Source organism: Chrysemys picta, chromosome 1 (assembly GCF_011386835.1).
Source record: "Chrysemys picta bellii isolate R12L10 chromosome 1, ASM1138683v2, whole genome shotgun sequence".
In the NCBI taxonomy this organism is placed as follows: domain Eukaryota; kingdom Metazoa; phylum Chordata; order Testudines; family Emydidae; genus Chrysemys; species Chrysemys picta.
In genome coordinates this window covers 1,120,186-1,136,135 of record NC_088791.1, presented here as the reverse complement: position 1 = coordinate 1,136,135, position 15,950 = coordinate 1,120,186, and the positions used below count along the sequence as shown (strand labels likewise).

Sequence of the window (15,950 nt, the reverse complement as noted above, 5' to 3'; positions counted from 1 at the left end):
ACATTGCTACCCAGTATAGAGTCCCCCATCCTGTAAGTGTGGCCTCTTTCCTTGTTCCTAGATCAGACACATTTCCATTGAGCCGTATGAAAATGCATATGCATTGTTTGCTTGCACCCAGTTTACCAAGTGATCTAGATCGGTCTGAATAAGTGACCTGTTCTCTTCATTATTTACCACTCCTCAAGTTTTGTGTCATCTACAAACTTAATCAGTGATGATTTTGTTTTCTTCCATGTCACTGATAGATATGTGTTGGACTCCATTGGAAACACACCGCTGAATGAAGACTTCCACATTTACAATTACAGTCTGTGATCTATCAGTTAGCCAGTTTTAGTCCATTAATGTGTGAGATGTAAATGTCATATTATTCTGTTTTTTTAAGTTAATATGTCGTGCGGTACCAAGTCAAACTCCTTACAGAAGTATATTACGTCACCATTACTACCTTTGTCTACCAACTTTATAATCTCATCAAAAAAGATATCAAATTAGTTTGACAGGATCTATTTTCCATAAACCCATGTTGATTTGCAGTAATTACATTATCTTCCGTTAATTCTTTATTAATCAAGTCCCATATTAGCCGCTTCATTATCTTGTCTGGGATCAATGTTAGGCAGACAGGCATATAATGCCCCAGGTCATCTCATTTTCCCTTTTTTAAAAATTGGCTCAACCTTCGCTTTCTTCCAGTCTTCTGAAAGTTCCTGGTATTGCAAACATATTGAAAATCAACATTAATGGTCCAGTGAGCTTCTCCACTGGCTCTTTTAAAACTCTTGGATGCAAATATCTAACTTTAGTAGCTTCTGTTTAACATCTTCCCAAGTTACTAGTGGAATGGAAAGAGTGTGTCATCACCACATGATGAGACTATATCATCTATTTCCCCCCCAAATAGAGAACAGAAATATTTATTTAACACGTCTGCCTTTTTCTGCATTATTATTGATAATTCTGCCACTTCCATCTAATAATGGACCAACAGCATTGTCAGGAATTCTTTTGGTCCTAATATATTTTAAAAACTCCTTCTTATTGTCCTTAACTCTGCTGGCCACAGCTTTCTCCTTGTGTCCTTTTGCTTCCCCCTTATCCAATTTTCTACAATTCCTAACTTCTGAATTATAGTCATTGCTATCAACTTTCTCCTTCTTCCATATATATGTACACACACACACACACACACACACACACACACACACTGGTGCTTTAACAGGGCCAATTTCACAGAGCTGAAAAAACTCACGAGCCAGACCAGCTAGGAGGAAGAATGTAACCAGAAACCTGTGAATGATCATTGGGAATGACACTATTCAGGCACCAAGTTTACATAGAACTGGTCTTGACTTTATTCTACTTACACATTATAAATATGGTCAAGTCATGGTTAAGCCTGTGAGACTGTCACAGAGGTCACGGATGTCGTGACTTTCCGGGACCTCCGGGATTTCCGCAGCTGCAGCAGCAGGTGTGGCTGGCCCCAGGGACCGCCAGAGCAACAGCGGTCCCAGGTCAACCCCCAAAGCAGATAAGATTTAGTCAGGGGTATTTATAGGACAAGTCATGGACAGGTCAGGGGTCATCAACTTTTGTTTATGGCCCGTGACCTGTCCATGACTTTTACTAAAAATGCCCATGACTAAATCTGAGCCGTAATCATAATCATTTGTAGCTAATCTACCATTAATTGTTAGTCCTGTGATCAGGTCCTCTTTATCTGTTGGGACAAGGTCGAACGAAGGATTCCCTTATGTGGGGTGCAGCACTTTCTGAATTATGAAACTGTCACCTATAATGTTTAGAAATTCCCAGGGTGTTTTACTACTGGCACCATGAGACCTCCAGCATGTGTCACTCAAACTGAAGTCCCCCATGAAGATCATTTGGACATTCTTGGGATAAATCCTTAAATCCAGACCCCAGCACTGAATTCAGTCAGCGCAGAAAGACAGAGGATCCCAGCATGGACCCAGGTATCTAGGGATGGCTTGTGCTGGGCACAGAGCAGTGTGTCATTTCATCACTGGCAGTGGACTTGGCTGGCCAGATGAGATTGGGCACCTGGCTAATGCTTTAGCTGAGCACAGAACCATTTGGGCAAGCGGTTCTCCAAAGCTGATGCTGGTTGCACAGTAACCGGCAGAGTCACCTGGGCTTGACGAGCCTCCCTTGGTCAGAAGAGGTCTGAGGTGGCTCTTCGGGTCATTGCAGGTCTATACGAAGCCCACGACCTAGAGGTACCCTTGCCTGGCTTCTCAATCCTGTTTTGTGTTTCTTTGCTGTAAAAGGCAAGCTGACTGACACACTACGTATACACAACAAGAGGCCCCAGTGGGGTAGAAGAAAAAAACATGAGGGAGGCCATGAATTTAACTGAACAAATTCTGTGCTCACTGCACCTTCAGCCATTTCCTGGGGCAAGCCCCCTTTTTACCCTTGAGCTCTGCAGGAGAAGAGGAGGAAGAAGAGGTGAGTAGCTCTAATGAACTTTGCTCTCTGGCAGATTCCAAGTTTGTGTACTGGGACAAACTTACCTGAGATGTGGGACTAGGCAGACCCCACCCTGGGCAGAGTGGTTCTGTGGGCGAGGAGAGCGTCTCTTGCCTTGGGCAAGGTCTATCCTACGAGCTAGAGGTGTGATTCTTCTGCTCGCATACACTCATTGAGCTAGTGTGAGTATAAAGAGCAGTGTAGCTGCATTGCCATGACTTAGCCATGCCAAGTACAAACCCGCCTGAAACTGCTGGGTGTATACTTGGCATGGCTAAGCCGCGCCTCTGCTGCTGTTACCCGTGCTACCGTGGACACGCTGCTATTTGTACTTGCACTAGCCTGATGAGAGCTAGTGTGAGCATGAGTACATGAGCAGGGGAATCACACCCCTCACCACTACTCTAGACATAGCCCTAGAGACATCTGGAATCCAGCTGTGCCTATCAGCCTCCTAGGGCAGGCACTTAAACTAGCATGTCCATCTTCTCAGGCATGAGGGGAGTTCTTGGCCTCAGCCTAGAAGAGGTGGTGGTGTGGAGGAAGAGGGGATATGTCATTTTCACATCTCCAATGTCCAGTTCCATCATGAAGATCAGAGTGTGGCATCCTGCCACCGGGTGATGACTGAGCCTAGAATGACCTAGTATAGTCTACAAGTTGCCATGGCAGCCGTGAGCTCCAGAGCAAATGCACAGAAGAGTTTGAGTTGGTGAGAACAATCAAACTCATTCAGAGCAATTTGTCTCAATTTCAAAAACAGACCTGATAAATCACCATCCGAGAGAGGAATCTCAGGGACCAGGGTGCTTACCCTGTAACTAAGACAACTCCAGTGTTTATTTCATTCTAGGACTCATATACCAAGGGAGACCACATTGAGGGTGGGGTGCCCGATACAGGTGAGGACAGACACAGTGTGCATGGTCACACCCACTCCGAACTGGTTCTACTACCTCTCTGGAAAAAGGCTCAAAGACAAAGCAGGGCCAGAAGCATGAACCAAAGAAGTTCAAATAAGGTCAGGTGTCTCAGCCACCATTAAATTGAGGATGGTGGTGGATTTACAACAACCAACTGTATGCTAATACCATGAGCTGCAGGTATGAGTCTTATTCCCATTGTCCCAGAATTATGATCATAAATGAGACCCGGGGATTCCACCTGGACTACGGCTGATGACTGGATATCTCAAGCTGCTATTTCCCAGTACTTTGAATATTTCTATCTTGCTAGTTTGTCTACTCCCTGCAATGGGAAGTGCTACTTCATCACTGTGGCTATGCGTCATGCAGCCCCCCAAAGCATGTAATCCCCAACACGGGACATCAAGTATCAAACCTTAAGCCTCTTCCACAGAAACGATGAAGATGACAAAAGATAGAAGGAAGGGACAGCATAACGGAAAGGGAGGGATAGCTCAGTGGTTTGAGCATTGGCTTGTTAAACCTAGGGTTGTGAGTTCAATCCTTGAGGGGGGCCCCTTGGGGATTTGGGGCAAAATCAGTACTTGGTCCTGCTAGTGAAGGCAGGGGGCTGGACTCAATGACCTTTTAAGGTCCCTTCCAGTTCTAGGAGATGGGATATCTCCATTAATTAAATTTTTTTTTTAAATAAGGCATATCTATCACTGAAGTACCACAACACCTCACAATCTGTAATAGATTTATCCTACATCACCTCTGTGAGGTTGGAAAGTTCTGTCATCTCAGGGTACAGAAAAGCATACAGAGATTTGCTCACGGCCACACAGGAAGTCTGTGACAAAGGAGGGAACTGAATTATTTTGGGGAAGCTTGATGGCCTGTGATATGCAGGAGGCCAGATTAGAGGATCACAATGGTCCCCTCTGACCTTGGAATCTGTGAATTATGGTTCCAGAGTCCCAGAGTAGCATCCTAATCACAGCACCATCCTTTCCCTCATGAGTTTACTTGGCTCTGCAGTGGATACACCACATTAGAGATACGTCTTCCATTTGTGCTTTGTTTACTTTTCAATAATTAGTTTGGTGCAAGTGTGCGGCTTGGACATACAACACTGGGATTTGAAGAGGAGGATATTGTGTGGCCTGTAGGACCAAGGAGGTTGTTCCAGGCACAGAGGAGAGTAAGGGAAGGTGGAAGTGCTCATGGCAGATGGAGGCAAGTGGAGTTGGTAGAGTGCAGGTCCTGGGCCAGGAAGCAGCAAGTGATGGGAGAAGAGAGGCAGGCAGGGGCAGAGCTGGGTTGAGTGCAAGGAGTTTGAATCTGAGACTGGTAGAGCCAATGAAGGGACCTGAAAAAGGAAGGGGGCAGATGACACGTTCAGAGGGGCAGGACAAGAAGAGGAGTTCAGCGACAGCATTTGGAAGAGAAATAGGAACAGGATCAGCCCAGGAACCCAGCTCCAACCAGACTCGGACCAGCTGCTTCACAGGAAAGTGCAAAAACCACGTAGGAAATGACCTGACGAGTGGGGCTGCTTTTCCCCCAACCCAGTCAGCTAGTGGCTGCGGCCTGCCTTCAAGCATGGGGGCTTATAACCCGTCTGGTTTTTCCCTCTAATTCACGTAGCTGGTGATGTTTTCACTATTCATCTAACTGCCGAGCCCTGGTTTAGATGGCAAAGTCCCTGAGGTAGGGCCCACCTGTTCCTATATGTCTGCCCAGCACCCGGCCCAAGGACGTGCCAAATCAATAATAAAGTTATGGCTGCTGTGGGATGAACAGACACCAGTGCCTGGCCTGTGCGTGCTGTTACTCCGTGAGCGGGAAACGCCCTTTCAGCTCATTGTGATAACAGTGGGCACAGAAAGGGATGGGGGTTTGTCTGTTTTCTACGGTCACATAAACAGGTGGGAGAGGTGAGCGGGTTATCCAGAAAGATGGAGGCTGCGGCCCAGGCTGGGTGTCACCAGGGCATGGGCAAGGCTTCTGGAAGTGGGAAAGGAGGATGGGCGGATTGGGACATGCTACAGAGGAAGAAGCAGGGTTCGGCAGTAGCTTTAAGCAGGGGAAGGTAAAGGGGAGAAAGGGGTCAAGGATGACTCCTGGATTAACAGTTTGTGACCATGTGAGGGTGATGGGTTCCCAAGTGAGCCACATTCACCCCTCACTAATCAGAGACCTTCACCCCTACAAGGCCTGCCCTCAAAGCTACCTTCAGCCCCATGACGGTCCAGAGCCATATGCTTCCCCATGGCCTCTGATAGCAGGTTTGTGGCCCCCAGAGTCATACAGACACTAAGCCATATTTATACCAAAAATCCCACGAAGACTCATTTGGCTGCAGAGCCCCACAGCCAAAAGCCCATTGTCTAATCTGCCTGGAGTCTCTTCCGCCAGCTATCAGTAGACACAAGAAAATACAGAGCATACAAACTTGAGGAGAGGAAACAGAGAAAGCCTGAGAGAATCGGATAGAATCTGGTCATTACGGGAGTAACCCCACACCATGACAACCGAACCCATGAGAAAGGGAGATGCCATGCTGAGGGCTGGGAAGTTTCATTACACAATTTGCAGACTAACAGATGTGAGTAGGACACACACACACACGAGTACAAATGTACATGTACTGACAGACACACCCACTTGCACACAAAACCCTTCTGTGACACATGCAGAAAAAGGCAATCAATGACTGCTATGAGGAAATCACTTGTGGGGCTCAAACCCAAATCAAAAGGGTCTCCACCCACAGCAAGGGCTCGAAAAGGAGCAGATCTCCTACGCACAGCTGGCAGCCACTCTCCAAGCCTTCCCTATAGGTGCCATGTCTCCTGTGCAGCAGGAGGGGACACAGACAGACATCACTGTGGCTATGTTCTCCCATACTGATCTGATCCCTCAGTACACTTCTAGGCTGGGTCTGCCCCAGTCTTCAACCTGAGATCGCTGGAAGAATGACCCTCTAGCCTAGGAGTCCCCTGCCTTCCACATGCTCCCAGCTCAGGGCTAACGCTGGTTATTCAATGCCAAGAGATGAGCTCAATCACACTCCGTCCCAGAGGGATTCTTTCTGGTAACAATTCCTAGTAATATGAACCACAATAGCTACAGCGTGGGCCAGATGCACTGGCAGCGTGAGCCGAGGAATTCCCCAAGACAGTGTGTGGGGATTGGAAATGTCCCCTTGATGCCAGCAGGGGAGACCCTGATCAGGCAGGGCTGGAGGTGTGGTGACAGCACAGTGCCACAAGTAGCCGCCTCAGAACAGAGGCACCACCAGCGCGATCCTTCTCCCCAGCCTGGAGTTATGCCCCAACACAGCCAGGGATTATAGTAACCAGGCTCCAAATTCACAGTCAACATGGGGGCCTGGGGCTGCACACGGGCCCTGCTCTGAGGGGCTCCCAGTCTGAATCACGCATGCACAGAGCACGGGGCATGCACCCTGTCCACATGCACTAGGCTGGAGGTGAAACGCCTCGGCGTGCAGAGCTCTATGCACAGCACATAGTCTATCAGAGAACTACCAGGCAGTGTGCAAATACCAGGTATGGACAATGTACAGCACTAGAGTTAAACTCTAATGTGCCTGGGCATGAGGCAAGGGGCAGGAGAGTCCCTGGAGAGCCCTGCTGTACAGGGGCCCACGGCTGGCAATGCCAGAGCAGGGCCCTGTGGACATGGACCTTCCCCTCCCAGCCCCAGCCCCGAGTGAAATAAACCAGCCCTTACCTTTGGCCCCTCGCAACACAAACCCGAATCCCTCATGCTCCCTCTTCTGCAGCACGGCCGTCTTCTCCTCGATGATGTAGTCACTGGGCAGGAAAGAGCACAAGAGAATGATGCTAGGGTTAGATTTCAGCACCATGCTGCCAGGCGCAGGTGGCCTCTCTGCCTTTCACACGGAGACCTCTTCGGAGCAACCATCGCTCTCAGCACGGAGCTGGGCACAATCTCTCTCCCTCCCTCCCTTGCCCACTGTCAGAACAAAAAGGCGAATGCTCCTTTCCCTCCCTGTGTGGGTAGGGGTCAGCCCTGGCCGTCTGGCTCTCCCTTCTGCCCACGGATCCCCCTCTCAGTCACCTGCATGTGTATGCAGAGAGCTTACTGATCCCACACTGGGCTTCCCTTTACATGATGCCCTTAGCATATAACTGAAGAGTGGGGCGCCTGAGCAGAGGAGTTGCAGGGGGAGGCAGCCAGCCAGCCATCAGGGAGGATTCTCGCTGAGACTTTCCTGCTGGCTCTTGGGGGGCAAAAATCAGGAGCCTGACAAAAGGGAAGGTGGCTCTTTAGTAAGTTTCCTGGGAGAGAGAATGACAGAGTTTATCTCCTCATCCTGACGCTCTGATCTTCTGTTAAAATCCCCCCCACCCCCGTTGCTAAGTAACGGGCTGTCATTAGGGAAAAAAGGGGGGTGTTCATTTCATTGTCCTAGTCTAACAAAGCTGCTCTCTCTGTCCTCAATGGCAGCTAGAAGAGAAGAATGAAAAAATATCCAGTGGTAAGGAGAGGGAATCAAATGGAAAGCTCTGAACCGACCCCAAGCCTTAGCGACCCTTTCAACAGAAAAATGTCTACACGTTTTCAGAGAGCTGGGGCGGGGAGGGGGGATAGAAAGGGGAAGGGGGGAGGGAAGAGACACAGAAAGATTCTCTCAGCGAACGAGAGCTTAAATGCAGCTCTGTAAATCCCTCCCAGCAGAGCCGCATGTCTGACATCAGAGTGGAATTAATCAGAGATCTCGGTGCTTTTCAGCAGCAAACCGGAAAGAGCAAGGCACAGCAAGAGGGCAGGGAATGTGCCAGCCCCAAATCCACAACTACATGTGTGTAGCCATTCAGGCTGATACACCCCGAGTGCAGCAACAGAGAAACAAAGAGCCAAAGCATCCCGGCACTGCCTGGAGAAGTAAAGCCTCCAGGGACATGTCTGCATGGCTCCCGTGCACCAGAGGGAAAAGGGAGCACTACAGACAGATACCTATGCAAGACAGAGCGTACACGCGCACACACACACACTGCAGTAGAAACTCCCTCCCTCAACACACCCAGATGCATGCACTGCATACAGAGACACACACCCCTGCACATACACATGGACCACAGCTCATACACACTGTCATGTCCAAAGTGCTGGATCGGTGTGCTGCTGCCCTCTACTGCCTGGAATGAGTATCACAGCTGATCCAGGATTTCTCAGTTCGCTGATTGAGCGTGTGAAATTGCTCCGTTGTAGCTAGGTTCATATACCACCGCCATCACAGCAGTAGCTGTGTGCCAGATTCAGAGTAAGGAGAGAGCTGTATTTCTGGACTGAAAAGGGGGGTGGATTCCAAGTGCTATACTTCAAGGGGCATGCAGTGGGCACTCAGCATTAGCATCTGCCCAGCCACAACCCATTGCAGACCAGTCTTTGCATTAGTAGGTGGCCCTTTATATTCTGCATTGAGTGTAGCCAAACCCGCCAGCAGCTTGGGTGTGCTCGTAGACACCCCTTAATGAAGGAGACACAGCTTTAGGTTCCTGCTAGAACCGCCAGATACTAATAAATACAATCACTAACAATAATACTCTGGCTCTTACATAGGTACGGGGTGGCTCCAGGCACCAGCGCACCAAGCGTGTGCCTGGGGTGGCAAGCCGCGGAAGGTGGTGTGTTGGTCGCCGTGAGGGCGGCAGTCAGGCTGCCTTCGGTGGCATGCCTGCGGGAGGTCCGCCGGTCCCACAGTTTCAGCGGCAATTCGGCGGCGGGTACGCTGAAGGCACGGGACCGGCAGACCTCCCGCAGGCATGCCGCCGAATCCGCGTTACCAGCGGACCTCCCGCAGGAACGTCGCTGAATCCGTGTTACCAGCGGACCTCCCACAGGCATGCCGCTGAATCGCGTTACCAGAGGACCTCCCGCAGGCATGCCGCTGAATCGCGTTACCAGAGGACCTCCCGCAGGCATGCCGCCAAATCTGCGTTACCAGCGGACCTCCCGCAGGAACGTCGCTGAATCCGCGTTACCAGCGGACCTCCTGCAGGCATGCCGCCAAATCTGCGTTACCAGCGGACCTCCCACAGGCATGCCGCTGAATCGCATTACCAGAGGACCTCCCGCAGGCATGCCACTGAATCGCGTTACCAGCGGACCTCCTGCAGGCATGCCGCCGAAAGCCTCCTGACTGCCGTGCTTGGGGTGGCAAAATACATAGAGCCGCCCCTGCATAGGTAAATACATAGAGATGCATAAACGCCTCTGTTTCCCAAACCACAGGAGGGATAAGCACTGAAGAAAAGCAAGTGACGAATGTGGGGAAGGAATCTGCTGTTTTCACTGCCAGTTGTTTGGGAAGAGCTACAGAACCTACTTGAGGCTCCAATACAGAGCTGATCAGACCTGATTACACAGGCACCTTCTGGCTCGTTAGGTTCAGCTCATTGTCCTGGATCGTAGTTTCTTATCTGGGCAATTTGGCTCCATCTGCATTTGGATACCATGATGCTGAGTAGAGCCCTGCACAGATACAAAACTGTATCCGCTTCTGATCCGCAATCTGGATACATGGTCAGCGGGTCTCTGCGGATTCGCAGGGCTCGAATGCTAAGAACAATGTAAATACAGATCGGGTCTGATTTACACCTCGTGGAACCTTTTGACTATTCTGATGTGATACAACTTTGGATGCATCACTAAAGAGTTTCTCATCTACAAGGGCTGAACTATAAACACAAACTGTCAGCCAGGAGGAGGTGCCAGAAGTTTGTTTTTAATCCATCTGCGAGTGTCCAGGATGTGGACAAACATAACCAAAGGCTGAGAAGAAGTTTTCTACAGAGGAACTAGATCCTATTCATTTCTCCTGGGAGACCCAGGAGTGCTCACAGTGTGCTGAGCACGGACACCTTCGCGGGGTGGAATGATGATGCAGCTACACGAGCCGTGGAAATGTCCTCACTGTCAGAAGGAACTATCAAAAAGAAAAGGGCTTGACAAGCGTATTTTTCAATCCTCTCTGCTAACTGAGTCAGTGGAGCAGCTGTCTCCGCTCGGCTTTCTGAAGCAGAAGTCCACACATTTGATTCCCATGCTGCCTGTATGTAGTTAGCTGGAGATTGCAGTATGTGTGTGTAGGTCTGTGGCCATGGATTGCTACACACACACACGCACTATAAGTAATTTATGCCAGGGAAATGCATGCACTGCAGCTCCGTGGCATGTGACATGCTATAAAGACCCCCCAGGCATTCCGTATGATTTATTAGTAGGGGCAGTACCACTACTTATTAGTGTGTGTATTACTGTAGCCCCAGGCGCCCCCGTCATGGACCCGCACTCCCACGCTAGGTTACACCTGAAGATGACAGATACCAGCTGGCCACAGACTGGTGGAGGAGCACAAGGAGACGCTGTTGGCAGTATGGCAGGCAGTGGCCTAACCGCTGTCCAATTTTTGTAGGGACCCTGGCAAAGGAGAGTAGTGAGGAGGGTTTGGAAGGTGCATGATGAGGCGGCTTTGCAGAAGTTTATGGGGAGCACCCCCCAGGCACAAGGGGCAGCAGGGAGAAAACAGGCCACAGATTTTACAGACCAACAATTTTTCGGGTTTTTTATCCCTGCATTTGTAAGTTAAGGTGCTGTACTTATGAGTCCAGTGGCGCAGGCCTCAGCTGGAGGAACACATGACTAATAACATTACGAGTTATAATACAGTAGTGCCCGAACATGCTGCCCACGGCACATACACACAAGACACAGTTCCTACCCCGAGGGCAGATGTGGGAACCAATGAGAGCCGCAGCGAATGAGGATCACAAACAAATCCATCTAGGGCACTGATTCGACCCCCATTCCTGTAATGCCTGAGAACTCCCCAGGCTTTAATGTATTTATCCTCACAACCCTCTGTGAGGCAGGGCAGTGCTGTTATCCCTGGAGCAGAGCGCAGGTATGGGGACTTAGAAGTTGCAAGGCCTGACTCTGCCGTGCTCTTCCGGCCAGTGGAATTCACAGCCCCGAGCTAGGCGCCGGGGCTCCCCACACACGGCACGGGGAGCGTTAGGTACCTAAGAAAGAGACTCAGAAGCCAGTAAGCTGAGCAGGGAGGCACCCAAGCCATCCGGGGGTGAAATGCAGAAGAAAGGCATGGGGCTGAGAGCCCAGATCCACAAAGGTACAGAACTCCCAGGGATCTGGGCCGGCTGGAGGGAGGCACGATCCCCACCCCTCTCCTGAGTTAGGCACCTAGGTCAGGGCAGCCTGTCACAGGAAAAATGAGAGAAAGACCTGCCCCATTACAGCCCATAGTTCCGTGGCCGGGCTCTCCCGTTTTCAAATCCTCGCTCTGCCTCATTTGGAGCAGAGACTTAAGCCCAGGCCTCCCCCATTCGAAGCGAGTGCCTGAACCCCCAGGCGGGGGGGGGGGTGTCTGAGTTTTGCCCATGGAAGCTGTTCCAGTGTGTAAATAATTAAACAGAGGGCAGATCTGAACACTGGTTTCCCATGTCCCAGGTGAATGCCCTAATCACTGGGTTATTGCGGATTCTAGAGGACACACAAGGAGCTGGTCCCCACTATTCCTGACCGGCTTGCCCCAGTGATCTCTGGGGTGGGTTAGACCTGCACTGAGCACACCGACTGGATCAGTCCCCCCAGGCAATACGGGTGGATGCCTAGCTTGAGTATCATGCCAGGGCATTTGGGTGCTCTGGGGGCTCCAAGGGTGCTGCTGCTGCTGCTGTGGAGGGGGGACTCTGGGGCACCCACTGGTGCTGTGGGGGGCTCTGGGGTGCACCCTGGTGCTTGAGTTAGGGGGACTCTGGGGTACCCATTAGTGCTTGGGGTGGGGGGGCTGGCCTGGGACTACCGCCACCGCGGCTGGCTGGGGATGGCCCCGCTGGCCTGGGACTGCCGCAGCTGCTGGAGGGGTGGGGAGGCTGGTGCGGCTGGCCCGGAACCACTCCCACTGCTGGAGGGGTGGGGAGGCTGGTGCGGCTGGCACGGGCCAGCCAAGCTGGGTGGTCCTGGGGTCAGTCGCTCCTGCCGGTTGCAGAAGTCACAGAGTTCCTGTAAAGTCACCGAATCCGTGACTTCCATGACAGACTCCCAGCGTTAATCATGACCCAGATCAGCTGGGAGGAAGAGTTCAATCAGAAAATGCAAAGGGTAACTGGAGATTGTCTAAGAACACTTCAGTAGATATCCCAAAGCCACAATCCCAAGACTGGACAGGAGGAGGTATTTCCTGGCAGGGTGTTCCCTGGGAGAGGGGTTCATAGGCTCATGGCCTGAGGGGCATGCAGATGATCGCTGGGGACGTGCCTGGCCAATTCCTGGAGAAGAGGCTGGATTATCTAAAGGAGAGACATTGTTATTCTGCTGCAGCAGAGGGCTCACTTACACTGACAACGCAGAGGACTCATCAGTGCTAACAGCCGTCCCCCAGAGGAACAACCCTGTCGTCCTGCTCAGACCACTCACGATGGTGCTTGAGGGAAGGGCTGAAGAAACATTAACCGTCACTGTGCTGAAGCCCTCAGTGCAGGGGGCGCCCAGGCCCTTGGGCATGAGCCCCCCGTGCGGCCTGTGCCAACGAAGCAAACTCTCGGAGCAAAGATTCTGTCCATTGTGCTGGGATCTGTGACGGACTCAGTGCAGAGTCCGCTGGATTGTGCATCAAAGGCAGTACAGCTGCTCGCAAGACAGCCTCAGCAATGAACCCAGTAAACTTAGCAAAACCCTGCAGCACGCACTTCCAGTGAGGTTCCTCAGCTCCGTCCCACACGCAGCGAAGAGGGTACCAGAGGTGTCAGTGCGGAGCCGGCTGGAGATAGGGGCTCCACTAGCTCACACTCAGCACCTGCTGCACTCAGTTCTTCCGTGGAGGCAATCCACGCTTACCGCGGAAATGGGTGAGTGCCTCATCGGGTAAACGGCAGCTCAGCACCGACTGCACACCCGGATCCAGCCAGTGCACTGAGGCCTCAACGCACTTTGGAGACGTCTGCTTGACACAAGCAATGCAGATCATTTGGAGAGATGGGTCTCTATCCGCGAGCAGACAGCTTTGATACAGCACATCTTTGATGCAAATCTTTCAAAGCACTCGAAGGCAGCTGCAGGCTGGGCTGAAGGCAACTCTCAGGGGAAGAAGGGAGATTCCAGAAGGGATCTGAATCACAGAATCAAAGAACCACAGGGCTAGAAGGGACCGCAGCTGGACGCAATACTCCAGATGTGGCCTCACCAGTGCCGAATGAAGGGGAATAATCACTTTCCTCGATCTGCTGGCAATGCTCCTACTAATACAGCCCAATATGCCATTGGCCTTCTTGGCAACAAGGGCACACTGCTGACTCATATCCAGCTTCTCGTCCACTGTAATCCCCAGGTCCTTTTCTGCAGAACTGCTGCTTAGCCAGTCGGTCCCCAGCCTGTAGCAGTGCATGGGATTCTTGCATCCTATTTTCAGGACTCTGCACTTGTCCTTGTTGAACCTCATCAGGTTTTTTTTGGCCCAATCCTCTAATTTGTCTAGGTCACTCTGGACCCTATCCCTACCCCCCAGCGTATCTACCTCTCCCCGCAGCTTAGTGTCATCTGCGAACTTGCTGAGGGTGCAATTCATCCCATCATCCAGATCAGTGGTCCCCAACCTTTTTCATCTGGCGGGTGCCAGACGATGAGCCATGGAGGACCACGGCAGCGGACGAGCATCCGCCAAAATGCTGCCGACAAGCAGCAACGTCAATAGGCGTCGCCACCGAAATGCCGCCGCCAAGCAGCGTCATCCAGAGGCATTGCTGCCAAAATGCCGCCGAAAATCGGAGGCATTTCTGCAGCGACGCCTCTGGATGACACTGCTCATCAACAGCATTTCGGCAGATGCTCATCCGCTGGCCAGTATGTGGGCGCACTTAGACGTCCCAGCGGGCACTATGGCACCTGCGGGCACCACACTGGGGACCCCTGATCCAGATCATTAATAAAGATGTTGAACAAAACTGGCCCCAGGACTGACCCTTGGGGCACTCCGCTTGATACCAGCTGCCAACTAGACATCGAGCCATTGATCACTACCCGTTGAGCTTGACGATCTAGCCAGCTTTCTATCCACCTTACAGTCCATTCATCCAGCCCATACTTCTTTAGCTTGCTGGCAAGAATACTGTGGGAGACCGTATCAAAAGCTTTGCTAAAGTCAAGATATATCACATCCACCGCTTTCCCCTCATCCACAGAGCCAGTTATCTCATCATAGAAGGCAATCAGGTTGGTCAGGCATGACTTGCCCTTCATGAATCCATGTTGGCTGTTCCCGAACACCTTCCTCTCCTCCAAGTGCTTCAAAATGGATTCTTTGAGGACCTCCTCCATGATTTTTCCAGGTACTGAGGTGAGGCTGACCGGTCTGTAATTCCCCATTTTCTCCTTCTTCCTTCTTTTAAATATGGGTACTATATTTGCCTTTTTCCAATTGTCCGGGACCTCCCCCGATCACCATGAGTTTTCAAAGATAATGGCCAATGGCTCTGCATATCACATCAGCCAACTACCTCAGCACCCTCAGATGCATTAGATCTGGACCCATGGACTTGTGCATGTCCAACTTTTCTAAACAGTCCTTAACCTGTTCTTTCACCACTGAGGGCTGCTCACCTCCGCCCCATGCTGTGCTACCCAGTGCAGCAGGCTGGGAGCTGACCTTGTCTGTGAAGACCGAGGCAAAAAAAGCATCAAGTACCTCAGTGATCCACTCTAACTCCCAGATCCTTTTCAGCAGTGCTACCACCTGGCCCGTTATTCCTCATTTTGTAGCTGTACATTTGATTTTTCCCTCCTACATGAAGAACTTTGCACTTATCTTTACTGAATTTCTTCTTATTGGTTTCAGACCAATTCTCCAATTTGTCAAGGTCACTTAGAATTCTAATCCTGTTCTCTGAAGTGCTTGCAATCCCTCCCAGCTTGGTGTCATCTGCAAATTTTATAAGCAATACTTTCCACTCCATTATCCGGCCAATGGGAGCTGTGGGAAGTGGCACAGGCCACAGGGACGTATTGGCCACCGCTTCCCACAGCTCCCATTGGCTGGGAAGGGTGAACCACGGCCACTGGGAGCTGCAGGCGGCCATGCAAATGTAAACAAACTGTCTGTAAGCCCACAGTGGACTACCCTGATGGGCCACATGCGGCCCATGGCCTGCAGGCTGCCCACCAGTGCTCTAGGTACTTACAAATTGATTGTTTAATAATTTATTCCAGTATTACTCCAGGTACAGAAGTCAGGGCTCACCAGTCTGTAATTCCCTGCATCCTCTTTGTTCCCTTTTTTAAAGACAGGTACTATGTTTGCCCTCTCCAGGCCTCTGGAACCAAATCCATTCTCAATCAGGTCTCAAAGATAACCGCTAATGGTGCCAAGATTGCTTCAACTAGTTCCTTAAGTATCCCATGATGAATTTCATTAGGCTCTGTTGACGTGAATATTTCTAACTTAACTAAATACTCTTTAACCGGTTCTTTCCCTACTTT

General features: G+C 50.9%; 1 protein-coding gene across 15 annotated transcripts in view; it reads right to left on the bottom strand.

The window, feature by feature from the left end:
- Positions 1–15,950, bottom strand: part of SHANK3 (SH3 and multiple ankyrin repeat domains 3) — a 703,681-nt gene that overhangs the window by 95,675 nt on the left and 592,056 nt on the right. For all 15 annotated transcript variants that reach the window (XR_010600169.1, XM_065589968.1, XM_065590128.1 and 12 more), the window contains one exon: positions 7,164–7,246. Coding sequence is in view for 14 of the 15 variants with exons in the window: in XM_065589968.1 (XP_065446040.1) it covers positions 7,164–7,246 (83 nt within the window). In the remaining variant the exon portion in view is untranslated. The remainder of the gene's footprint in view (positions 1–7,163; positions 7,247–15,950) is intronic.